The 26313-nt window shown below is 34.5% G+C and overlaps 1 protein-coding gene across 2 annotated transcripts in view; it reads left to right on the top strand.

Annotated features, from left to right (window-relative positions):
• SCFD1 (sec1 family domain containing 1) overlaps positions 1-26313 on the top strand; it is a 133280-nt gene that overhangs the window by 51413 nt on the left and 55554 nt on the right. For both annotated transcript variants that reach the window (XM_067738039.1, XM_067738048.1), the window contains exons 11-14: positions 5583-5722; positions 8444-8534; positions 9479-9552; positions 10241-10322. In XM_067738039.1, the coding sequence (XP_067594140.1) occupies positions 5583-5722; positions 8444-8534; positions 9479-9552; positions 10241-10322 (387 nt within the window). The remainder of the gene's footprint in view (positions 1-5582; positions 5723-8443; positions 8535-9478; positions 9553-10240; positions 10323-26313) is intronic.

Below are 26313 nucleotides of genomic sequence, written 5' to 3'. Positions count from 1 at the left end.
ATGTAAATTGATACAGCCACTATGGAGAACAGTTGGAGGTTCCTTAAAAAACTAAATATGGAACTACCATAGGACCCAGCAATCCCACTATTGGGCATATACCCTGAGAAAACCATAATTCAGAAAGAGTCATGTACCAAAATGTTCATTGCAGCTCTATTACAATAGCCAGGACATGGAAGCAGCCTAAGTGTCCATCAGCAGATGAATGGATAAAGAAGATGTGGCATATATATATAATGGAATATTACTCAGCCATAAAAAGGAACGAAACTGAGTTATTTGTAGTGAGGTGGATGGACCTAGAGACTGTCATACAGAGTAAGTCAGAAAGAGAAAAACAAATACCGTAGGCTAACACATATATATGGAATCTAAAAAAAAAAAAGAAAAAATGGTCAGAAGAACCGAGGGGCAGTATGGGAATAAAGACGCAGACCTACTAGAGAATGGACTTGAGGATATGGGGAGGGGGAAGGGTAAGCTGGGACAAAGTGAGACAGTGGCATGGACACATATACACTACCAAACGTAAAATAGATAGCTAGTGGGAAGCAGCCGCATAGCACAGGGAGATCAGCTCCGTGCTTTGTGACCACCTGGAGGGGTGGGATAGGGAGAGTGGGAGAGAGGGAGATGCAACAGGGAAGAGATATGGGGGCATATGTATATGTATAATTGATTCACTTTGTTATAAAGCAGAAACTGACACACCATTGTAAAGCAATTGTACTCTAATAAAGATGTTAAAAAAAGTGGCTTCTGTAGTATAGGGGTTAAACACTGAAGTAGGTATAAGATAGATTGGAAGAAGTGGCATAGGTGAGAGAATATAGACAAACCTTGAAAGAGTTTTGCTGTATAGGAGAGCTGAGATAAGGGGTGACTGCTGGAAGGGGATGTGAAATCAAAGAAAGATTTTTAAATGAGAGAAAGTACAGCATGTTTGTGTATTCCCTATTGGGGAATGATCAAAAGAGAAGAGTTGGTTGTGGAGATAAGAGTGTCCTGCAGGTCTGTATGAGGCATTAGTGACCAGGATGACTACAGACCAGGATTTCTCAACCTTGGCATTATTGACATTTTGGGCCTGATAATTCTTTGCTGTAGGGGGCTGTCCTGTGTATTGTAGGATGTTTAGCAGCATCCCTGACCTCTACTCTCTAGATACCAGTAGCAACCCTTAGTTCTGGACAACCAAAATGTCTTCATTGTCAAATATTCCCATGGGGTAGAGAGGGGTAAAATTGTCTCTGATTAAGAATTACGGTTATAGGCTGATGATGGGAGTTTCAAAGCTGGAGTTGTTTTAGGGAAGAGGACAAGTGAAGAGTCTGGGAGTAACAAGGAAGACACCTAGCCCAATCCTGGGTCCAGTGGTTTGAGATGTGTGTAAAAAAAAAAAAAAAAAAGAGGTTGTGGTCTGAGAAGGCTACAGGAGATAGCCAGTTGGTGTTCAACTAGAGCAAGAAAGTGTTCAGTGGAAGTTGAGAGTAGATGTTCAGAATAGGAGATTTTGCTGAGTACGAGTTCCAGAGGGTAGGCAGAATGGTTTCAGGAATCCAGTAAGAAAGAGAGATGGAATCTGAAAAGGGGTGGCATGATGAGTTAGTTTTGATAGTCTCAAATTAGATTTGGTTGGTGGGTCCCTGCCTGTTGGGTGGGAGCAAGGGTCTTAGTAAGAGCATACAGATCAGGGGTCACCTCTTCACTCCTGCCAGTGGTGTGTGGAGGCCATATAGCACATCGAGATACCGGGATCCTTTCTAATTCCTAAACTTGAAGAGTTCCTAGAGGAAATTAAAGTACATGATGCTTTGAGTGCAGGCGATAAGATGTGTGTACAGGTAATTGCAATGTAAAGGAATATGCTGAGTCCCCATTGTCAGAAGAGAAATTGGGAAACACAGGTTATGGCAGACATTCCCCAAAACTAGACAAGGCTAATACTGATTTTGAGGGTTTTACTATTGCACAGTGAAATGAGAATAATAAGAAATATGAAATGAGTTTTTACAACTGACCTTGTATCCTTATGAGATATACTAATTTTTATTTTCTACTATTTGAAGTTAAAATATTATTTTAAAAATACAAGACAGTAAAAGTATATGGTAGGGGTTTGGGGGGCTTTGTTCTAATCTTCTTAACTTCCCAGAATAAAAAGTTGGAAACCATGTGTTTCCAAGGAATTCAATTCAACAAATATTTATTAAGTGCCTCCGCTGTACCAGGCACTGCTGGTCACTGGGATACAAGGTAAACAAAGGAGACATGATCCCTGCTTGCATGGAGGTTACAATAGTGGATTCCTGTGGACATTTGGGTTATTGTTTTTTTAATTTTTTGTTATAAATAATAGAGCAATGCACATCTCTAGTTAACTTTCTTAGGCGAGGTTCTCAGATTCCATATTACCCTTTAAGCGTCTTTTCTCAGTAACATTATTTTTAAAATATTTAGGTCTTGTGAAAATAGTCTCTGAGAAAATTGGTTATAACAACCTATACAGCTTATATTGAGTTAATCCTGTTCATTAATTTTAATACACTTTCTAGATGTGAAAAAACTACAACTGAGATATCATAACCAACTGTAAGCAAGCCATTTTTTGTTGATTGTTAAAACTGCAGCTTTTGAGGTTTCTTCCGAGCTTTCAAAATTCTTAATAGTTATACCCTCCACCTCCACAAGATGGAGTAAAAGTTGTAGATGGGAGTTTCAAGTTTAACTTGAAATTGGAGCTTGCTTTTTATATTAAATATCTTTGCCTGAAAATCCAGAACATTGATAATATTTATATATCAGGCCCTGGAAACTGCTGTGAAAATTCACACAGCCTCTCTGTGTGTCAGAAAGGTGATTGTTGTCCTTTAACATGGCAGATACACTCTTCTGATGAAAAACTTTGCAGTGTCCCTTTCCTTTTCTCAGGATATAAGAAGCAAAATTAGTAATTAGAAAGTCGTGATTCCTTTTTGTTGTGTCTTGGTTGCAGGGGCTGTGGATTTGATTGTTCAACTGCAATGAGTAGTTTTAGGCAAAGGGTGGACATTATTTCATTGCCGTGTCTTGTCCTTTAGTTGGCCTTTGTTTTTTTGAATCTTAGGTGCCCTTGTTTGTGCCTTTGGCCCTCTGCTACTGACTCTCATTATTTAAAATATTAAATCAGAATCTGTACTAATTACATAAGGACTTTAGTAAAGTTTATTTTGTTCTTGCCACTCAAGAAGAGAAAAGGAAGTCATTTCCAAGTTAATATATACTTTTAAAAGGTTATTAGAAAAACATTTTAGAAGAACTCGTTTTCTTAAAGATATATGACATTTCTGCATTTGGTTGATTGTATCTTTGTGGGGTACAATTTGACATTATTTCTCTTTTTCCAGTATTTCCTGTAAACTGATCGACCTAGAGACTTAATTAGATTTGGCGCAATTCCTTGCCAAAATAAACGTTACTTTTACTTTGTTTGGCTTTTTTTCTCATGTGAATATAAATCTTAGCTCTGCATAAATAGGTGTTAACCTATATTACCCAAATGTAACTTTGTTAATATTAGCTCTGTCTGCCTCCCCTGGTCTGCTTTAACTCATGGAAGGAAAACAAGACTGCTGAAGACTTACCCATGTTTTCCCAGTGGGATTTACTTATATCTGGTGATTTGGCACACCATTGTCCAGTTTTCTAAGTCAGGAAAGTGTGAATATCAGTGGAAATAGATTAGACTTTACCATGTGAAAACTAATTCTGTTGTCTTCTATACCCATGTCTTCAGTTCCTTTAACATGATTGAGTACAGCACAGAATGTTCTGATTTCCCAATTTTCAAGACTGAAATTATTTTTCCTTATTTGCCTGGCTATTAGTGCAAACAAGGGGAACGTTTCTTGCTGCTATTATGTTATTTCTGAAAACTCTTAACATCTTTGATTCCTTTATCATTTTGTGTTTTAAGTATTCCATCAATACTTAGGTATTAACATGCTGTCCTATTTTTAGAGCAGTAATTTTGCTAACAAGTTACTTGTGTTTTGAATGAGCTGTGTGTCATCACCACGGAAATAGTACTTCACTAGAAATTCTAGTTAATAAAGCTTAACTATTTAAAAATGTTTCTTTTCTTCAGTATCTTTGTTTTGTTAGATAACTTTTAAAAACAAAGGTTCTTCTCAGATGTAGCTGTTAACACCTGTTTATTGTACTTTCTTCCTATATGGATGATTTGCTGTGCCAAGGTGAGGTTAAGGTATGGGATGGGAAAAGGGATTAAATAGGGTTATATTATGTTATGTTTATCCTATGATAATATAAGGAGCCCATAGGAAAGACATAATACTGACAGGTTGAAATACAATATAGTACACTCTTCTTTGTCAAGAGGCTTGTTACTCTACTGGCAGTTAGACATCTATATATTTTGCACTCTTTTTTTGTATGTCATGGGGGAAAATGACAAGGAAGTAAGCTATTGTAAAGGATTTATTTGAGAAAGTTACAGGGTATGGTCTAAGGATCCAATCTCAGTATTAATGACCTTTTCCTGTCAGGAGGAAATTAAATTATATTCGGTACATTTAATTTGCTAAGACCTAGAAGTTTAATCATTAAGAACTTATATCTTTGAACGAAGATGATTTTATCACAGTCATGCTAGATAATTTCTCCATATAATTTCTTTTGCTCATCATTCATTTGCTTATTGATATCCATATTTTATCTCTAGCTCACTATTCTTCAGAGTAGAGTTGAACCATAAAATACTGCTATTACATAAAGGAACCCACAAGTCTAATGCAAGAAGGAGGGAGAAAGAATAGAAAAGATAGCTCACTTTTGTTTTTTTGTATGTTTGTTTTTTGAGAAAGGGCAAAAAAAATCAAGCCTCACGTGAGTAAAATTATGTCTACGCAGAAAAGCTTAGCAGCTATTAGTATGACTGGCTCTTAGCATTTATTTGAAAGGGAGTGCTGTTATTATTGTAGCTTCTGTTGCAATTTTTTTTTTAATGCAATCCATCAAGTAACAGGTCAGACTGTTAAGACTCTCTAAGAGTTTAAAAATTACATTTAAGGTTATGTTTGTTACTGGAAACAATTAAGCATCAAGAGACGTGGTCAAATAAATGTAGCCAAATATTTGTCTACTATGTAGACATGATAAAAATGAGGTAGATATGCATATTCAAATACAGGAAGAGCTCAAAATATTGATACATTATTAAATGAGAAGATTAAAGTACAAAGTATGTATAATGTAATCCCATTCTTTAAAATTTAAAGGATATGTTTGCTGACATATACAAAAATATTTTTCTAGAAGGATACACAAGAACCTAAACATGGTTTTATGGGCTTTCTGAAATTGTAATCATATGTATCTACTACTAAATTAAAATACATAAACAATTAAAGGTACCTTTATGTAACGAAACATTGGAAGGAGGTCTTTTAGTTTCAGATCTGTATTTTGTCCTTGGAAATAGTAGAAATGGCAGTAAGAATCTGTGTTATATTTCTTATTGTAGGCAATGTTCTTAAATTCAGAAAACTGTTATTTAAAACAGAATTACTTTTTCCTAGGATTTCCACTTGAACAGAGTTAATTTGGAAGAGTCTTCAGGAGTGGAGAATTCCCCAGCTGGTGCTAGACCAAAGAGAAAAAACAAGAAGTCTTATGATTTAACTCCACTTGATAAATTTTGGCAGAAACATAAAGGAAGGTAAATAAGAAAAACAATAAGTAAAAGATTCACCCCCTAAAAAGATATGCAGATGTCATATGACTTAATGGGTTTATAAAAAAAAAACCAAAACAGGTCACAGTGGTTCATCTACACCATGAATAAGACCTGTAATTAAATAGTCTATGGAGCTCTGTCTTTATTGTTTAATTTCCTAGTTCTTATGTTGCTTTTGTTAGTTGTTTTGTGGGAGCCACTTCCCTTTTCAATAAGTTCACACCATATGATTTTATAGATTTTACAGATAGTCTTTCTCAATTTCATTTCTATCCCCATTGACCCTCTGCAGCACCATTTCTACCTTTCATTAAAATTGGTTTTTGTGATAGGGAAACATGAAAATGTGATTTTCCTTTTTTGTTCCATGTTTGCCTTCATACAAACCCAATTTTAGATATCTGTGGAGAAAATACCTAAGCCTGAAAACAAGATTTATTCAAAGTACATTAGAAATAATAGGTAAAAAAATTTTAACAATTTGCCATGTGATTTATTATAGGTAGATATGCAGATCCATGTGTTGCTATGACCCCTTAAAGTTGAGGTACTTCATGAGCTTAGTAACTGCTATAAAAGTTATCTAGTGGTCATTATGGCTAGAGGAATCATTCTAAAAAACAAAAAAATCATTCCTCTGAGAGAAAAAGAATGTTGCTCATCAACAATTATGGAAATACAATGTTATTTATTGTAATCTGGACTATTTCAACAGTTACTGTATCTATCTGTCTGTATATATATATGTATATCTCCCTGATATGGCTGTTCTTTTTGGTCTCATTTATGTTTAAAGAGAAGTAGGATATAGACTTGGTTCAATACAATTGGTTTTTTTGTATGCTTTATCTTTTTTTATTTATAACCTTTTTTTTTAAACACTGGAAAATCACATTGCTATAACAAAGAATTGTAGTTTCTATGCAATGAAAAGTCACTATCTTTCTCTCTCTGACTAATGCAATTTTGGGTATTTTAAATTATTTTCTTCTCTTTGGAATCCTATATATAGTCTACATTTCCTTTTAGAATGGTAAAGTATAAGAATTTACATTATTTATAGAGGATGCAGGATATTTTAAAGTTAATTTTAAATTTCACATTACCTAATAGAAAAACAAAAGCTTAAGAAAACAATTTCTTTATTCATATATGGAAATTTTGAATATTTTCTTTAGACCATATGTTTAGGAACAACTTAAGAGGTCAGTTGAATAGTAAGAACTTTAATTTTTTGTTTGTTAGGTAGGAATAGCCCTCACTCTGAATGTCATGCTACAATAGCAATGTGGGCACAGATGCTGGGAGACAGCATAGAGTTAAACAAGCTACTTAAATCTCTCTGAGCTTCATTTTCCTCATCAGTGAAATGTGGGATGATACTTCTACATATTGTCCTATTTCAGGTTGTTGTGAAGATTGACATAATGTAAAGTAACTTGCCCCAAATCATCCAGCTTTCATTGGTAAAACCAGGTATAAAAACCAGTTCTGTCAGATTCTAAAGTCCCTGGTCTTAGCTGGCAGTAGTGTATATGTACCCCACCAAGACTGTGGTCAGAATTAAATGAGACAATAGAGACAGATTCTTAGCATAGTGTTTGTCATACAGTCAGCACTCAATAAATACAAGCAGTTATTATCGTCTGTTAGCCCTGAGACCTAAACACCAGAGATTTTAAGGATCATTTAGTTCAACCAGCACATTTTACCTGCTCACTGCTGTTTTCTGACAACATAGACTCTGCTGGACCTCCGTTAGGGCCCGCAGTTGTCATGTAAAACTGGACTGTGTTTCTCAAAATCCTTTCAGGAGCTTTTGTCATTTCTGTGCTGATCATTAGTGAAGTGTTATCAAGTGTCAGCGTGGAGGAAGGGGGACGTGACCCTTTCTTTCTTAAAGGAGAAGAAGCTGGCCTCCCCTAAGGCTGTAGATGAAAAATACTCATGTTATAGCACAGGGAGATCAGCTCGGTGCTTTGTGACCACCTAGAGGGGTGGGATAGGGAGGGTGGGAGGGAGATGCAAGAGGGAAGGGATATGGGGATATTTGTATACATATAGCTGATTCACTTTATTATGCAGCAGAAACTAACACAACATTGTAAAGCAACTATACTCCAGTAAAAATTAATAAAAACAAAACAAACAAAAACTGGGCCCATGTTCTATTTTTACCAATGGTGGTCTAGATATTGAATTTACAGAATTAAAAGATTTTTTTCACAGTTACAGTTTTTTTCACAGCATGTAATATTTTTTAGTACATCTTTGTAGTTACATGGACCCTTTGACACTATATGTTAATTTGCCTGGTAATATTTAATTGATGTTTGATATACTGTGGTTTCTCTTACTTTGTTTTTCAGTCACTTAAATATCTTTTTATTTTTTCTAATGTATAGGTGAAGAGAAAATGATACAGTTAATGAAAAGAATAGAAATAAAATTTAAATTTGTTTATATATATAAGTATTATGCATTTTAAAGAAATAGTATTTACAATGTAAATAGATATCACAAGGATATATAGTAGTATTTATCCTAAATGTTTTCTGCCTGTGTTATATATAATATACATTCAAATTTAAATGAATACATTTGAAATAATAATAAATCCTCATTGTATATATTTCAAAATTCACACAAAAATCAATCTTCTAATCTCATACTTATAGTTCCTCTTGTGCAATACTGTTTCAGTCCATTCCCAGAAGTTGCAGAATCAGTTCAGCAAGAACTAGAGTCTTACAGAGCACAGGAAGATGAGGTTAAACGACTTAAAAGCATTATGGTAAGATTCTGTTTACTTTCTTGGAAATATAGGGAAGCAGAAGGACATCTGGAGGGGGAAAGAGGTTAACTTTTTTTCCTTACAAAAATTCAAGGCCATTCATTGCTTTAATAACAAAAAAATATATTCCCAACTTACATAAAAGATCTTTTTTAAAAAGAAATCTAAGTTCTAAGGAGAAGAGTGGACTCTTTAAAAAAAATAATATGAATTTATGATTTGAAAAAATATATAATGTGAGTATATTTTAGAGATATATGTTCCGGTGCTGCTCATTTTACTATATTTTTGATCTAGCTTCAAATTTCAGCTGTACTGTTAATTACTGTGTGACCTGTGGCAAGTCTCTGGGCCTACTTCTCTTTTCTTTTTTTTAATAAATTTATTTATTTTTGGCTGTGCATGGGCTTTCTCTAGTTATGGCGAGCAGGGACTACTCTGTTGCGGCGCAAGGGCTTCTCATTGTGGTGGCTTCTCTTGTTATGGAACACGGGCTCTAGGCGCATGGGCTTCAGTAGTCATGGCACGTGGGTTCAGTAGTTGTGGCTCGCGGGCTCTAGAGCGCAGGCTCAGTAGTTGTGGCACATGGGCTTAGTTGCTCCGCGGCATGTGGGATCTTCCTGGACCAGGGCTTGAACCCGTGTCCCCTGCATAGGCAGGTGGATTCTTAACCACTGTGCCACCAGGGAAGTCTCTGGGCCTATTTCTTTATCTGAAAATGCCAGCTGGTCCTTTTTTTAGTCATCCAACCATTCATTAGATTGGTGGTGACTAGAACTTTTCTATAACTGTCAAAAATGCAGATGCTTGCTCCTTAGAAGGGAAGAATTATTATCCTGGGTGACCAGAATCATACTGTTTATCAGTGATCTTAGGAATATATTGATTTTCATGCTTGGGCTTGGGATTTCTGAGTAGTTACTGGGACCGTTTTTTCCTTCCAGGGACTAGAAGGGGAAGATGAAGGAGCCATAAGTATGCTGTCTGACAATACTGCTAAGTTAACATCAGCCGTTAGGTAAGTAGGCAGTTTATCCTCTTTGAAATCTTTCTGTTGATAAGAATTTATTTTGGAGGTTAAAAAATTGATTAATATTTTTCATGATAGGAAATAATAGTAATAGCATATACCTTTAGACTAAAGAACTAAATTGTGTTTTTAATATGTTCAAGCTGATTTAAGTTCCCTCCTTTTCATATAGCAGATCATTTGTTCCTTTTACTAGTTAGAATTGTATAATGGGGGTAATTTTGCCACCGAGATAGTATCGCTGATAAAGTAAGGTGAGTTATTGTTAATTTTATCATTGCTGCTATTACTTTATTAGCTAAAGTTTAAGCGGTATCTTTTTCATACTTTAAATGCCATCAAGGAGAGAGAGTTTCGTGTTTTAGAAATTTCACATTAATCTGATTTTATTCTAAACCTCCAAATTTTGGAATCAGAAAGTTAAATGGTAGAATAATGATATTTGGGAGGCAGGTTATTTTAAAATAAGAAGCATTTCAACTGTATTAAAGTGGTAAATACTGTATGTGTTCAAGCCTGGAGATTAAGTTCAGTTGATAGTTTAACATGTAATTTTGTCCCTGTTTTACTGTTCCAAGTATCCTCAGAGGAAGCAACCAGGTGTGTGTTTTATTAAAATTTATGTCATTTCCTTAGAGAATTTAATGGTTAATTTTCAATTTTTTGATACTTGTAGTTCTTTGCCAGAACTCCTTGAAAAAAAAAGACTTATTGATCTCCATACAAATGTTGCCACTGCTGTTTTAGAACATATAAAGGTAAATTTAGCTTTTCCTTCCCCACAATATAGCTACTATTTTTGTAGGGTTTTAGACTTTGTAAGATTCTTTCATATTCATTGTCTTGTTGAGCCCTCACTGTAATGTTAAGAGATATAATTATTGAAGGCAGCATTATTACCTTCATTTTTGCAAATGAGGAAACCCATCCAGGAAGATTAGTGATTTGTCCAAGGTTACATGTTCAGTAAAGAGAAGTTAGCATCTGTGATATTTTTATTACGTTTTATTGTATTACTTTGTTAATAGTAGACCTGTATCTAAACATCAGTAATACAGATTTAGACATCCCTTTTACTATAGTACTATCTAAAATATCTATTAATAACATCACTTCATTATGTAACTTGGTTCTGATCTTTTTAGTTTTAGATTAGTCTGTTAGCATTATTGCTTCTTACTGTTACCTGCTATACTGTGATTTTGAAACAAATGTATTGGATATTCTGTATGTTGTTATCATAGTTCTTTTTTCTCATTACTTCATTCATGGTAACTCTGTATCAGCTGGACTTAATCCATTCTTCAGTATTCTACTGTCATTTATTCTCTGGACATGGAACTGAATTCCAGTGACAGATTGATGATATACTAGAATGTGGCTATTACTGACCCCACTTTCCATTTGAGATGATACATTTGAAAAAGCAATGTAAAAAAGCTGAATATGCTTGCTTCCTGTCCAAAGTATTGATAACAACTTGGATTTATGGAAAAGGGGATTAAACATTTTTCTTTCTTAATGATTTAAAAAGCCTTAGAGCATTAGAAAGAAGCTAATATAGATAGATAATGGACATTGTACAGCATAGAATTTAAACCTGCATAATTTCTGTTAAGCTGACAGCCCGATTTTTTTTCCCCCACATCTTGATAGTGATGCTTGCTATTTTCATGTACCTACAGGAATAGAAACATAATTGAGCAGTCTATAGATGATTTCACTTCCATATGTTGCATCTCTGTAAAGTGGGAAAATGCTGATCAAATTTTTTTACCTGAGATCATTGTCTCCTGTGGAGATAAGACATATAACCGGTAAAATGCAACAAAGAGCTATATTGAGAATTTACTTCACTAGGAAAGTAAAGGCTTTGCTTACAAGCCTAAATATGAAGACTGTGAATCTAATATAAAAAGTTAAACAAAAATGTATTGCATTAAAACAAAATATAGGTTCTGCTTTACATCTACTGAACTATACTTATGTAATCAAGATCTTATGATCCATTAAACAAATGTTTCTTGATTACATGCTGTTTATGACAGTTGTTAATAGTCCTGTATGTACCTTGAGATTTAAACTGTTCCGTGGATTTTTTTGACATATAGTTTTTTCATTAATTTTTTTCATTATTAAATGTTTATTAATACTTATATTTTACTTTCTGACTTCAGTTCTCACAGTTGTAAAACCAGGAAAGTGCCAAGCTTAGCTTCTACTTCCAGACTGAATTGTGTAACCCAAAGTAACTAATTATCATACCAATGGAAAGTGCACAGTTTCATCTTATTCATAAAACTTTACAAACAGTATCCTGCCCCAAATTTATATGAATATACTCTAGGTCAGAGACTAGAGCTTATGGTTTGAGAAAATTCTGATTAAAGTAATTTACTTACTCAATTATGTTAAGTGGCTCTGTAGGTGTTGTGCTGGCCCTAGAGATTCTGTAATAAACAGGACAGACAAGTTCTTTGTTCTCTTGGAGCTAATATAGTAGTGACAACAAACAAAGTAAGCAAATTAGAAAACAGGATAACGTCAGGCATTTAGGTGATATGAAAACACCAAATTAGGGTGATGTGATATGATAGACACTGGCTCAGAGGGCTGTTCTAGAGTAAGTGAAATCACCATCAAAGGAAATCACCTTTGATAAGGTGGTGTTTTAATTGAGACCCAAATCACACGAAGGAGCCAGTTAGTGAAAATTTCAGGGCCACGTATTCCAGGCAGAGGGACTAATATGTGCTGCAAAGGCCTTAAGGCAGGAACAAATTGCTTCGGAAGACCTAGAAGAAGTCTAATGTACTTATAGTGAGGAGAGAAAGAGTGATAGACTATGGGGTCAAGAGAAATAGGGATTTAAGTATGAAGAGGTTAATGCCATGATCTGATTTATGTTTTAACAAGAGAATGGTCTGAGCTGTGTGAGGGATGGGTGAGTTCTGGAAGTAAGTGGAGAACTGGAAGATGGCTATTATACGTGACTAGGTGAAAAATGGTGTTTTTAAAGGCAAAATTTAAGGCATAAATTAAATGCTTATTTATGATTGTATATAAGTTTTCGAGAATCACTTTGTCCTAATAGATGCCGTCTGTCTGAGATACTTTAATAAGCCACCATACCTGACCCAAAAATTCTGCTTTAAGACCTGGTTGCTTGGCTCTCTTTATAAAGGAACTTGTTTCTTCCAGGGCTGCTAATTGTCTGGCAGAGCATCTTATGCTAAGAAACTAATTTGTCATTCAGGGTGTTAAATACTTGTATATAAAATCTACATATTTTGGAATAATTTTTGTGCTGTAACTCAAGGAAGACACCATATTCCTAGTAGGATCTGATATAAAGAAACTATAAAGGACATTATATATAAGGTCATTCACTTGCAGAGGGAAAATAATGTCATGTATAGAACACAGTATTCCTCATTGGATCATTCTAGGAAACCCAATTAATAGTAGAAGTTTTTTTTAAACCATAGATAAAGGAGCATATTTATTTTAAATATTTACATATAAATTATAGTTGTATTTAATAAGCCACATACTCTGAGTTATTCTGATATAAGAAATTCTATTAGAGCTTCCCTGGTGGCACAGTGGTTAGGAATCTGCCTGCCAATGCAGGGGACACAGGTTCGAGCCCTGGTCCGGGAAGATCCCACATGCTGTGGAGCAACTAAACCCATGCGCCACAACTACTGACCCTGCTCTCTAGAGCCCGTGAGCCACAGCTACTGAGCCCGCACGCCTAGATCCCATGCTGTGCAACAAGAGAAGCCACCCAGTGAGAAGCCTGTGCACCACAACAAAGAGTAGCCCCTGCTCACTGCAACTGGGGAAAAGCCCGCGGGCAGCAACAAAAGACCCAATGCAGCCAAAAATTAAATAAATAAATAATAATAATAAAGAAATTTTATTAGTATAGAAAAATTGGGATGTCTTCTGTGAAGAGTCCTGTTTTAATGTTAACCATCTTTCTTAAGTTATTCTCCCTTGTCAAAACTAGCACATAAATGCTATTGTTTCCATTTTTTCTCATTACTTCTAGTTACAAAATTTTTCTTACGGTTTTTCATAATTATTAAATTTCCAGTTTTAAAATATTTACTTTTAAGTGGCATGTTTATTTGTGCCATTATTATGTTACACCATCTGCCCCTGGCTATATAATGTTAATAATAATTAAAGAAGTATTTTTCTCCATTATCTTTTTTTTATTTTTAATTTTTATTAAAGTATAATAAAAGTATAGTATAGTTGCTTAACAATGTTGTGTTAGTTTCTTGCTGTACAGCAAAGTGAATCAGTCATATGTATACATATATCCCCTCTTTTTTGGTTTTCCTTCCCATTTAGGTCACTACAGAGCACTGAGTAAAGTTCCCTGTGCTATACAGTATGTTCTCATTAGTTATCTATTTTATACATAGTATCAATAGTGTATATATGTCAATCCCAATCTCCCAATTCATCCCACCCCCCCATCATCTCTTACTCTTTTCATTAGAATTTGTTGACCACCTGAGCTTTATTTACTTCTTTGTAAACATTAATTCACCTGAGTAGTAAATACTTATTATTAGCAAGAATATTATGACTTTTAATGCAGAGATCTCAGAACACTTCTCTTGGTATTTGTCTTTATTGCAATTTTGCATATTCTTTTGGGGTGTTTAGATTATAGCTCCTTCTTACATTTCTTTAGATGGTTTTCTGAAGCAGAATACTAGAAGAGAAGTCCTGGCGGTTATCCAGTAGTTGATGTTTCAGTGGAAAGATAGAAGGAGCACAGCAGTTTGTAACAAGTTTGGCAAATATTATCATGTAAATGTATTGATATTCTAAGGATTTTAGTGGCTTGGGTAGTTAACATTGGTCTAATAGATTAAATTGTTGAATCCTCATTTGTTTAAAGTAAACCTTATCTTTTGCAACCTCTTTAGCAATTTTTTCATTTCTAATACAAATAAGATTTTCCCCCACTTGCTGGTTATTACAGAATGGATTCTGAGATTACTTAAATAATTTGTAGACAAATTTTAATTTATTTTAATTATTGTTGTCTCACCTGCATAATCACACTGAATTAATTACTCTCTAGCTTCAGAAACCTAAGAAAAGGAAAAGTTACCTAGCTGTAAGTCACAGTAGATGAGAGAGAAATGGCATTATATGCTCTTTCCCCTAATGCTCTTACATCTGAATGCTCCTTCCTAAGGTAACCGGCAAAGAATTAGCTGTTAATAAGCTGTTGTGGATCAAGGCTTCATTGGTGCTGAATCTTAATTTTTGTTCCTCTTGTGGAGAAAGTTAAGAGGTACTGAATTAGATCTAAACACATCATCTGGTCAAGCAAACATGTACTGCCTTAGGTCTACACTCTGAACAAGGTTTAGCCCTTGCTAGCGATGCTAGCTTTTAACTGGAGCCCCTCCTTCAGGGGACTAATTTTTCTTTGGTTCAACTTCAGTATCTTTCTTAGGGGAAAATAAGCTTTCAAAATAAAGTAGAAACTGAACTGATCTTCACTAGTCAACACATCAAATAGCTGATGCCCTTTATTCCCTTGGTAAAACAGTGGTTGCTGGCCACATTATTGACATGCTGACATTTGACAGCTAGTATGTTTGTAAGTTGAATTTTTTGCTTACCAAAAAGTTATTTGTATTTGATTCCAATCTGTTTATGTCAATGGTATCAGTAGGAAAAGAGGATTGTTTCTATAAAACTAAGTTACATGCCTTAGACTCAATGAAGATGGTGATTTAATTATTGCTTAACTTAGTAGCAGGTTAAAAAAAAACAACACAGAAAACCTGTAAGACATTAGAAAATCTTGAAAAACACTAAAATTGCTTTGTAAATGTTTATAAATTTTTTTATTTCACTTCAAAGAAACAAACTAGAAGTTGTAGGTGATCCCTTATAGGTATGCATTATACAAGAAAGAAAAAAATTTCAGTCAGTGCATCTCGGTACTCAAGGGAAAGGTCTTGGATCTACGTCAAGATTGACAGACAGTTATACATTTTAGACCTTAAGTTAAAAGGTAGTGTTTAAAATGTTTATATACAACACAGGTCCTTTTTTATTCTTTACATTAACTGACTTTGATTAACTGATCACTACTCTCCTGATCACAGTAGGGAAGAAATTTTACTGTAGTATAAATCAGAACATTTCTCTGCCTGGATTTTGACTGATCTCTTTTAAATGATCTCTTGTCCAGTACACATACCAAGTGAATGTTCATATGACCTTGGTGTCTTTTCTTCAAAGCAGGGAAAAATATATGTTGTAGCAGGAAGTCCCCAATGGACATACTGTCACTATCTTCTACCTCTTTTCATCCCAATTATTATTAGTCACTATAAGAACTTAAAGTTTTCTTTACTCCAAGTATGACCAAAGACAGCTCTTGAATGAGTGAAATATCCTTCAGTTTCTTACTCACTATGAATTTCTGGAGGCTACTTCCACATCCTCAAAAAACAAAGTATGAAATTACCTTTTCCTAGCTTTTTGCTCTCACTTTTCTGCCATCTGTTTTCATGAAGATGAAGCATTGTCATTTAGCAAGACTCAGTTTAATAGATTCGTAAACGTTAAATTCATAGAAATAAAGACTTCTCAAAACTCAATAAAGGGGGCTTCCCTGGTGGCACAGTGGTTGAGAGTCCACCTGCCGATGCAGGGGACACGGGTTCATGCCCCGGTCCGGGAAGATCCCACGTGCCACGGAGCGGCTGGGCCCATGAGCCATGGCTGCTGAGCCTGCGCATCCGGAGCCTGCGCGTCCAGAGCCTGTGCTCCATAACCGGAGAGGCCACAACAGTGAGAGGCCCGCATACCGCAAAAAAAAAAAAAAAAAAAAAACAATAAAAGGAAAATGAACAACCCAATTTTTAAAAGGGTAAAAGATTTGAATAAAGATTTGACTAAAAAAGATACACGGGTGACAAATAAGTTCAGTGTCAACAATCATTAGAAAAATACAACTAAAACCATAGTGAGATACCTCTATACATCTATTAAAATGTCTAAAATTTAAAATATTGATCCTGCCAACGTCTGGCAAGGATGCAGAAGAACTAGAACTCTCATATATTGCTGGGAGGAATGTAAAATGGTACACCCACTTTGGAAAACAGTATCTCTATTCCTTAAAATGTTAAACACAAACCCATTATATGCTCCAGCCATTCTACTCTTAGGTGTTTACTGAAGATAAATGAAAGCATATACGTTCATTGTACATGAATATTTATAGCAGCTCTTTGTCATAGCCCAAAACTGGAAACAACCCAAATGTCTATCAACAGGTGAATTGAATGAACAAATTATGGTATATCTATACAATGGGATATTCTACAATTAAAAGTAAGGTACTATTAATACATACAGTATGTATTATTGGATGAATCTCATAGTAATTGCACTGAGTGAAAGATGAATCGATGAATCTCAGAGTAATTACACTGAGTGGAAGAAGCCACACACACACAAAAAATACATAATCTATAATTGTATTTACATAAAATTCATTAAAATGCAAGCTAATCTATAGTGACAGAAAGCAGGACATAGAGAATTGTGTTGGAGGGCCAAAAGGAAAGAAGTACATTGAGAAAATTTCCTTGGGTGATGAATGATATGTTCAGTGTTTGGATTGTGTTCATGGTTTCATGGGTATATACATATGTTAAAACTTAACAAATTCTGTGTATTGTATGTCATTATACCTCAATAAAAGTGAAAAATTCAAACAAGGCTTAGTGGTCATCTATTTCAGGTCTTTTACAGATAAGAAAACAGATTTTAATTAAGTCATTGAGAAAACCAAAGACTAATTTTGGTAATGTGGATTTTTGGCATTGTGTTTTAAGTGCCACAGAATATTAAGAAACAGAATATGCTACATAATTTGTGAGTGGGTAAACCCGGGAGTTTTTTACAGACTTTTCCCTTATAGGAATATGCAGTAGGTTAAATGCAGAGAGTAGAAGCAGAGTTGAGATGAACAGTCAAATGTTTAAAATAAAAGGAGAGGACAGATGCATTCCTTACTTTTTAAAATAGATTTCTCACATTTTATTTATTTATTTATACCTTGACTTGTTCTACAGAATTTGAGGTCACTTACAATGACAACATATAGACTAGCAGAATAGAGAATAATTCATGAGCACCAGGGATATACAAATCAAAGTAGAAAGTAAAAAATCAAACATAGCCCTTATAATTCCTCAGTCCTGTAGCACCCACTTTCCAAAGTCCTTCACGAACCTCCTGTGGAACTAGGATTTTCAAGATAGAAGGAACCGTGGGACAGAGTTTTTAGTAGATTCCACAAATTAGTGAGGTTTCTTCCTTGGTGAAATAAGGTTAAAAATAAAATTTTCTGTATCCCCCTCTTGGATATTCATAATGCAGTATAATATACACATTTTATTTTATTTTTTAAAATTTATTTATTTTTGGCTGCATTGGGTCTTCGTTACTGCACGCGAGCTTTCTCTAGTTGCGGCAAGCGGGGGCTACTCTTCATTGCATAGCATGGGCTTCTTATTGTGGTGGCTTCTCTTGTTGCGCAGCATGGGCTCTAGACGCGCGGACTTCAGTAGTTGTGGCTCACGGGCTCTAGAGCACAGGCTCAGTAGTTATGGCACGTGGGCTTAGTTGCTCCACGGCACGTAGGATCTTCCCAGACCAGGGCTCAAGCCTGTGTCCCCTGCATTGGCAGGTGGATTCTTAACCACTGCGCCACCAGGGAAGCCCAATATATGCATTTAAAAAACTTATTTAGCCAATATTTCTCAAACTCCGTTGACTTTGGAATACCTCTAGGGATTATTTCTTATAACCAACTCTGAGAACTAGCATTCTGCAGAACATGTTTTGTGAAATATTCTTCATTTAATCAGTGAAGGAAATAAGAAAAGAAAAGGTTAAATGTTCCCTAGTTAATGGCAGAGTTGGAACTCAAACCTGGAACTTTTTGTATTTTGTCTTGTTATCTCTTTACCATACCATTTATCATTGTTATTCAGTTTCAGTCTGGTTCAGTTTATCAAGTAAAGTCAAGAAATTTTTCATTTAAAGAAATGCCTTAAAGAATTTTGCATTCTTTTACCTGACTGCTTCTGATACTGCCATTTTTGCTTTCTTTTCTCTATACTTATTGATCACCTACAATGTACAGTTCTGTAGATGGTTCTTATTTTAATCGAGTGAAAATATTTACACCCTGATTGTTATGTGAGTACTAGAGTACCTTTAAAAAACATGTATTTTAAGATACTATGTAAATGAACGTGTTTTTACTACAGTGCCTTATAGAGTGCTTTACACTTCACAAATATTTTATTATCAAACGTAGCATCCTCAGGTTATGATTGTTGGCTGAAAAATATGAACATATGATGTATTTTTTTCCTTTTAAAGAGAACAAACTTCTTTTGTGCACTTGTATATCAGATAATTTAACATAATAGATATGTTCTCTCATTCTGCAGAGGAAAACTCAGAGGTACTGGAATCTCAGAGGTACTGAGTACATGACTTGAGACCAACTGCCAGAGCCTGAACTTGAACTTTGGCTTTTGACTTTTAAATCCCATACTCTGTCTACCGTGCTGTAGTTCCTTAAAACATAATCACCAAAAATGTAATGAGAATGGTTTTGCTCTTTTATAATCCCTTTAGAGTAACCATGGGTTCAAAAGTAATGTAAACAAGCAAAAATTAGAAGTAGGGAACCCCAGTTGTCTTACTAAAATATTTGACCATTCAATGTGTTTATTCATTCATTTTAAAAATACTCAGTTGGCCTAGTCTTTTATGTCCATGAATGCTTAAATAGGAAATGAAAATTTAGTGAACTTTTAAATTGTTTCATAAAACAAGTATACTTTTTAAAATAACGGATTTGTTTTAAAGGTCAGTTATGTTGAAATACCAATAAATACCTCAAGAAAAATTCCATGCTAGGGTTACTTATTGACTAGTAGCGAACATGAATACATACAAATATATGTATGTATTATATACTTTGTGTATTCATTGTCAATGTAAGACTACACTCCTAAAGCTATCTTTTTTTTGAAGCACATGCAAAATCATCTCTCTGTTGTTTTCCTTTGGTTTGGGTTATTTTATATAATATCTATGGAGAAGTAAAAGTGAAAGGTGTTATTATTCAAAGCTACACAAATCTTCCCAAGGTATTGCAAACACTCTTTATTAAATGTGCCCCTTTCTTTTGTTTTACATTAGATGCATGTCTTTTTTGGCTTTAGTTTTTTTTTAATTAATAGACTATTTTTTTAGAGCAGTTTTATGTTTGCAGGAAAATGAGTGAAAAGTACAGAGGATTTCCATGTATCTTCTTACCCACCTGTCCCCAGTTTCCCCTGTTATTAATCTCTTGCATTAATGTGGTACATTTGTTACATTTGATAAGCCAATATTAATACATTATTAATACCAACTAAAGTCTGTAGTTACATTAGGGTTCATTCTTTGTGTTGTACATTCTGTGGGTTTTGACAAATGTATAATGACATGTATCCATCATTACAATATCATACTGTTCAACTGCTCTAAAATCACCTGTGCTCCACCTGTGTATCCATTCTTCCCTCCCCCCAAATCCCTGACAACCACTGATTTTTTACTGTCTCCACAGTATTGTTTTCCAGAATATCAGATAGTTGGAATCATACAGTATGTAACTTTTTCAGAGTAGTTTCTTTTATTTAGTAAAATGCATTTAAGACCGTTCTGTGTCTTTTCATGACTTAATAGCTCATTTCTTTTTATTGCTAATTAATATTCCATTGTCTGGATGTACCATAGTTTATTTATTCATTCAGTTATTGAAGGGCATCTTGGTTGCTCCCAACTCTTGGCATTTTTGAATAAAGCTGCTATAAACATCCATGTGATGGTTTTGGGGTGGACATAAGTTTTCAGCTCCTTCTGGTAAATATCTAAGAGCGTGATTGCTGGATCATATGGCCAGAGTATGTTTAGAATTGTAAAAAACTGCCAACTGCCAAACTGTCTTCCAAGGTGGCTGTACCATTTTGCATTCCCATCAGCAGTGAATGAGAGTTCCTGTTGCTTCATATCTTCACCAGCATCTGGTGTTGCCAGTGTTGGATTTTAGTCATTCTGATAGGTATGTAGTGTGTCTTTTTTTAATATATGATGTCCTGTTTTTTGTACATACTTTATTTTTATTGAAGTATAGTTGATTTATATACAATGTCATTTTAGTTTCATGTGTACAGCACAGTGATTCAGTTATATACACACTGTTTTTCAGATTCTTTTCCCTTATAGGTTATTACATGTACATACTTTTATTATTTACTTAATTTTATTTATTTATTTTATTTTTGGCCGCTCCGCAGCAGCATGCGGGATCTTAGTTCCCCGACCAGGGATCGAACCCACGCCCTGTGCATTGGAAGGGTGGGGTCTTAACCACTGGACTGCCAGGGAAGTCCCAAGTGTGTCTTATTTTAATTTGCATTTTTCTGATGTCATACAGTGTGAAGCATCTTTTCATACACTTACTTGCCATCTGCCTATCTTCTTTCGTGAAACGTCTGTTCAGGTCTTTGGCCCATTTTTAAATTGTATTTTGTTTTCTTAGTGCTGAATTTTAAGAGTTCTTTGTATTGTTGGGGGGGCGATTAGAATCCCTTAATGGATGTGTCTTTGCAGTTATCTTATCCCAGTCTATGGCTTGTCTTCTCATTCTCTTGGTAATATCCTTCACAGAACAGAGGCCTCTAATTTTAATCAAGTCCATCTTTTTAATTATTTCTTTCATGGATCGTGCCTTTGGTGTTCTATCTAAAAAGTCATCACTATACCCAGGTCATCTAAATTTTCTCCTGGTATCTTTTAGGAGTTTTAGTTTTGCATTTACATTTAGGTCTGTGATCCATTTTGAGTCAGTTTTTCTGAAAGGTGTTGGGTATGTCATATTTTTTTTGCATGTGGATGTCCAGTTGTTCCTTCACCATTTGTTGAAAAGACTTTCCTCCTCCATTGAATTGCATTTGTGCTTCTGTCAAAGATTAGTCAACTGTATTTGTGTGAGTCTGTTTCTGTAGTATCATTGATATGTCTGGGTTTTTTTCACAAACACCACACTGTCTTAATTATTGCAACTTTTAAGTTAAGTATTAAAATCAGGTGTTGTCAGTCCTCCATCCTTTTTTTTTTCCTCCTTCAATAATGTGTTGACTATTCTGGGTCTTTCCTGTCTCCATATAAACCTTAGAATGAGTTTGTCAATATCCACCAAATAACCTGCTGAGATTTTGACTGGAATTGTGTTGAATCTATAGATCAAGTGGGAAGAACTGACATCTTGACAATAATGAGTCTGCCTATTCATAAATAAGAACTATCTCTTCATTTATTTTTTGAGTACTAATGAAAATGGTATTTCCTTTAATATCAAAGTTCAATTGTCCATTGCTAGTATATTGGAAACCGGTTGACTTTTGTATATTAACCTTGTGTCCTACAATCTTGCTATAATCACTTATTAGTTCCAGGAGATTTTTTGGTGTTTCTTTGGGATTTTCTACATAGACAGTAGTGTCATCTGCAAACAAAGACAGCTTTATTCTTCCTTCCCAATCTGTATGCTTTTTATTTCCTTTTCTTGTTTATTGCATTAGCTAGGACTTCTAGTACAAGGTTGAGTAGGAGTGTGAGAGGGAACATCTTTACCTTGTTCCTGATCTTAGCAAGAAAACATCTAGTTCGTTTGCATTGTATTTTCTGGAAGAGATTGTAGAGATTTGGAATGATTTCTTTCTTAAATATTTGGTAGAATTCACTAGTAACTCACCTAGACCTGATGCTTTCTATTTTGGAAAGCTATTCATTATTGATCAATTTCTTTAATAATATAGGCCTATTCATTCCATAAGTGAGTTTTGATAGATTGTGTCTTTCAAGGAATTGGTTCATTTCATCTAGGTTATCAAGTTTATGGGCACAGAGTTGTTTAAAATATTTTTATTATCCTTTTAATGTCATGGGATCAGTAATGATGGCCCCTCTTTCATTTCTGATACTATTTATGTCTTCTCTTCTTTATTCTTAGTTAACCTGGCTAGAAGTTTACCAATTTGATTGATCATTTCAAAGAACCAGCTTTTGGTTCCAGTGATTTTTCTCTAGTGATTTCTTGTTTTTAATTTCATTGATTTCTGCTCTGATTTTTATCATTTCTTTTCTTCTGTTTACTTGGATTTAATTTGCTGTTCTTTTCCTGGGTATATCTTTTGAGAGTTCAACACATTAGTGAGATAAAACTAAATGCTTCTGAGAGTTATGATAAAATAAGATAATAGTTTACAGGTGCCATATAAACCTCTGTTTTCTCCAGAAATATTATAGATAAAGCACTTTTTTGTATTTCATTATAATAAGGTTGCTAATATTAGTATTTTAATATTTGTCATCTATAAAGATCATTTCATATACATTTAAAATTTCTTATTACATAGATCATTTTTGTTAGAATTTAAATTTTTTAGTAGGAGTCAATATATAAGATAAATTTATAGATTAAATAAACTTGTTTTCTTATTCTAAAACAGATTTAAGTCAGCTTCCACGAATAGCACATACAGCAAAAATCATGAAGTAGAAACTCACAATAGTTTCTATATAGTTATAATTCTCAAGTTTGGCTTTGAATTTTCTGGCAACCACAGTAAAGAGATACAATTAAATTCTTGAAAATTTTCTCAGAAAGAATTTGTTTTTTATTCTAAGCAAAGTGTTCCTTAATATTATGTTACAAAAGACATTGTTCATATTGGGCATTATCTAGAGTAAATTTAGTGATGTAACAATGCAATATTTTAATATCAGTTACTGTCATGGATTTTACATGGCAACTTAATGAACGTTAAGGGCATAATATTAAAATATAATTCATTGAGGGCAGTTTTATGAGTGACCAAGGTAATAAAGTCTAAGTTTATACCATTCTAGTGGTTTTTTTTTTACACTAAGAATAGAATTTTTAGTATCTAAAGTGGAAATATTTTGCATTCTTTAAATAATGTAATAATATCACTTTTTTAAATTGGCTGGATTTACATAGCAGAGAAGTTGAGGTTACACCTTCTGATTTGGGCCTGGAATGCTAGAAAGTCAGTGTTCTTGGTAGAGAGAAAAATGCATATATTTGGAAATGAGATAACTAACTAGTAAGGTTGATAACCTATTATAGAAATTGAAGATCCTAATCAGGTTCCTCACTTGACAGTATACTGTCCCATCTCTGCACAGAAGTGAGGTAGAAGTATAATGATGAATTTTATTCAAGATTTCTAAGTCACTGTGGCATATGAGCAAATGCTCCAGAATAAATATTTTCAGCCAGCTGTGCTATAGAACACCTTAAATATTTTCATGGAACATCCAGTTTTAGTGCAACATAATTTTTCACATTAGCAAACCCATATAAATCCACTGGCATGAAATGCAGCAAAAAATACACCTAAATAACTAAAAATATATTAACATGCTATTGTGTTATATTATGAAAGGCAATTGAGTTTTAGAGAATTCCAGTCATCTTGCAGGGCACAAGCCATAAAGTAATGAACAAATAGCTTAGTATAATCTAGACTTTATACTCTAGTGACATACAGACCACAGACTATTATAATACAGCATACAGAGGCCACTCACCTGGAGGAAGAATTATCCAAAACAGCCTTGAATGATGATAGGAACTGCACATTTAAAAAAGAAAGTAGAAACAAGAAAAGGCTAGAGTATAAAGGATCTTCAACTTAAGATTAGGTTATATCCTAAAAGTATAGTTCTAAGTTCATTTTAGCTTAAGGATATACTTTCCTATAGACATTAACATGGCAGATAGGTCCCTGTCCTACAAACCCTATTTAATTCATAATCTGGAATGTTTCAAATGTTGTGTTGCAGCAAAGAAGAGTTTGTCATCCCCTCTCTCTCCTGTAAGAAGTACTGGTAGAAGAATATTGGGATTCTTAGTAGTGAAAGGAAGTAATAACTGTCTAATCCCTTCTTGTCTTTGCTTTTACTGCTGACTAGGGAATAGAACTGGCGCTTGGAGAAGAAGGAAGGCCAAGAAATACCACTCTAGTCTTTGTCATCACCTCAGTCTATGACTGAGGCTGTAGCTAGCAGTGAATAGGGAGTCCCAGAGTGGTGGTGCCTGTAGCTAGGATAAACAGAGGAATGGTAAAAGAGAAGGAAAAAAATCCCCCACAGTTGTAGGAAGGAAAAAGGAATTCCTTTCATGTCCTGTATGGATCATCAATAAATCTTCCTACGTAATGGGTTCTCAAAAGGCAAGAAATGCATACTACTTACACATCCCGAATGACTTGAGGGTTTTTAGAAGTGTCCCTTCTTTTGTTCTTTTTAAACCCAGTAGACTATTGGCTGTCACCAGTCAAAAAATGCCATACGCACAGACATATACTTAACACTTTACACTTTATTTCAAATTAACAAAATTATAAACACAGTTACAGGTAAATGACAATTCAGTACATTTAGTTGGATAATATATATAAAATGCATATATGTGTGGTTAATTTGATGTGAATGTTGACACAGTGCACTGAGAAATGAAAAACATCACGCTGATTGTCCACTGATAACTCTGAAATTGGGAGAAAAACACTAGAATTTTTTTTTTTAAATCAGATTCTTCTCTTAGCTCTTCTAAAGGGATTTTTAGGAAATTCATAGCTCTCAGAGTTTGTATTCACTAGATATAATTTGTATTCCATATATAGTCCTTTATTTTTCTGAAATATTCCCTTTTTGATAATTTATTCTTGATATTTATTGAAGCTACCAAAAATCTGTTTATTATCTTGACCTTGTTATTTTGTTTTATATTTTTAATTTGTCTATTTTCCATGTAACTCTTGTTATCCAATTTTTGTCCTCCTTTGAATCCATATTGTAGAAGAATAATCAATCTTTGGGACAGAAGTTGTTTCTCTTAGTATTTTCCCTTATTTCAAGAAAGTGAAAAAGGACCGACCTATAGATATTATGTCTCTGGACAAAGTAACCTTTTACCACATATACGTAAATTATGTGTATTACCAAAAAACCCCAAATATATACTAATTGACACATATACTTTCTTCCATAAAGCATATACAAAGGAAGCAATAAGTTGTTCTTGAGGAAAATGTAATTTTCCCTACTCTTTATCTGTGGTGTACATTGGAGTCTGACCTGGATTTGAATCTCAACTCTCTACTACTTCTAGTCTGGTAACCTTGAATAAATTTATGTTTCTTTGTGTCTGTTTCTTCATCTTTAAAACGAGACTAATAATTCCTAGCTCATAGTGTTATCTGGAGAATTAAATGAGATAGTCTAAGTTTGTAGTTTTTAAACACTGTTCTCTGGTACCCTAGAGCTCAATAGAGACATTTAATGGGTCACTTGTATCTTTATGTTTAGGGTTCTACAGAAGATTTGGTTTGAGAAAGAGGGTCCTGAGGTTCTCTGTTTAAAAACATTTGAGGGCTTCCCTGGTGGCACAGTGGTTGAGAGTCTGCCTGCCGATGCAGGGGACACGGGTTCGTGCCCCGGTCCGGGAAGATCCCACATGCCGCGGAGCGACTAGGCCCGTGAGCCAAGGCCGCTGACCCTGCGCGTCCGGAGCCTGTGCTCTGCAAC

The sequence above is a fragment of the Pseudorca crassidens genome, chromosome 1, assembly GCF_039906515.1.
Source record: "Pseudorca crassidens isolate mPseCra1 chromosome 1, mPseCra1.hap1, whole genome shotgun sequence".
Taxonomy (NCBI): Eukaryota; Metazoa; Chordata; class Mammalia; order Artiodactyla; family Delphinidae; genus Pseudorca; species Pseudorca crassidens.
This window is presented reverse-complemented; position numbering and strand designations above follow the sequence as displayed.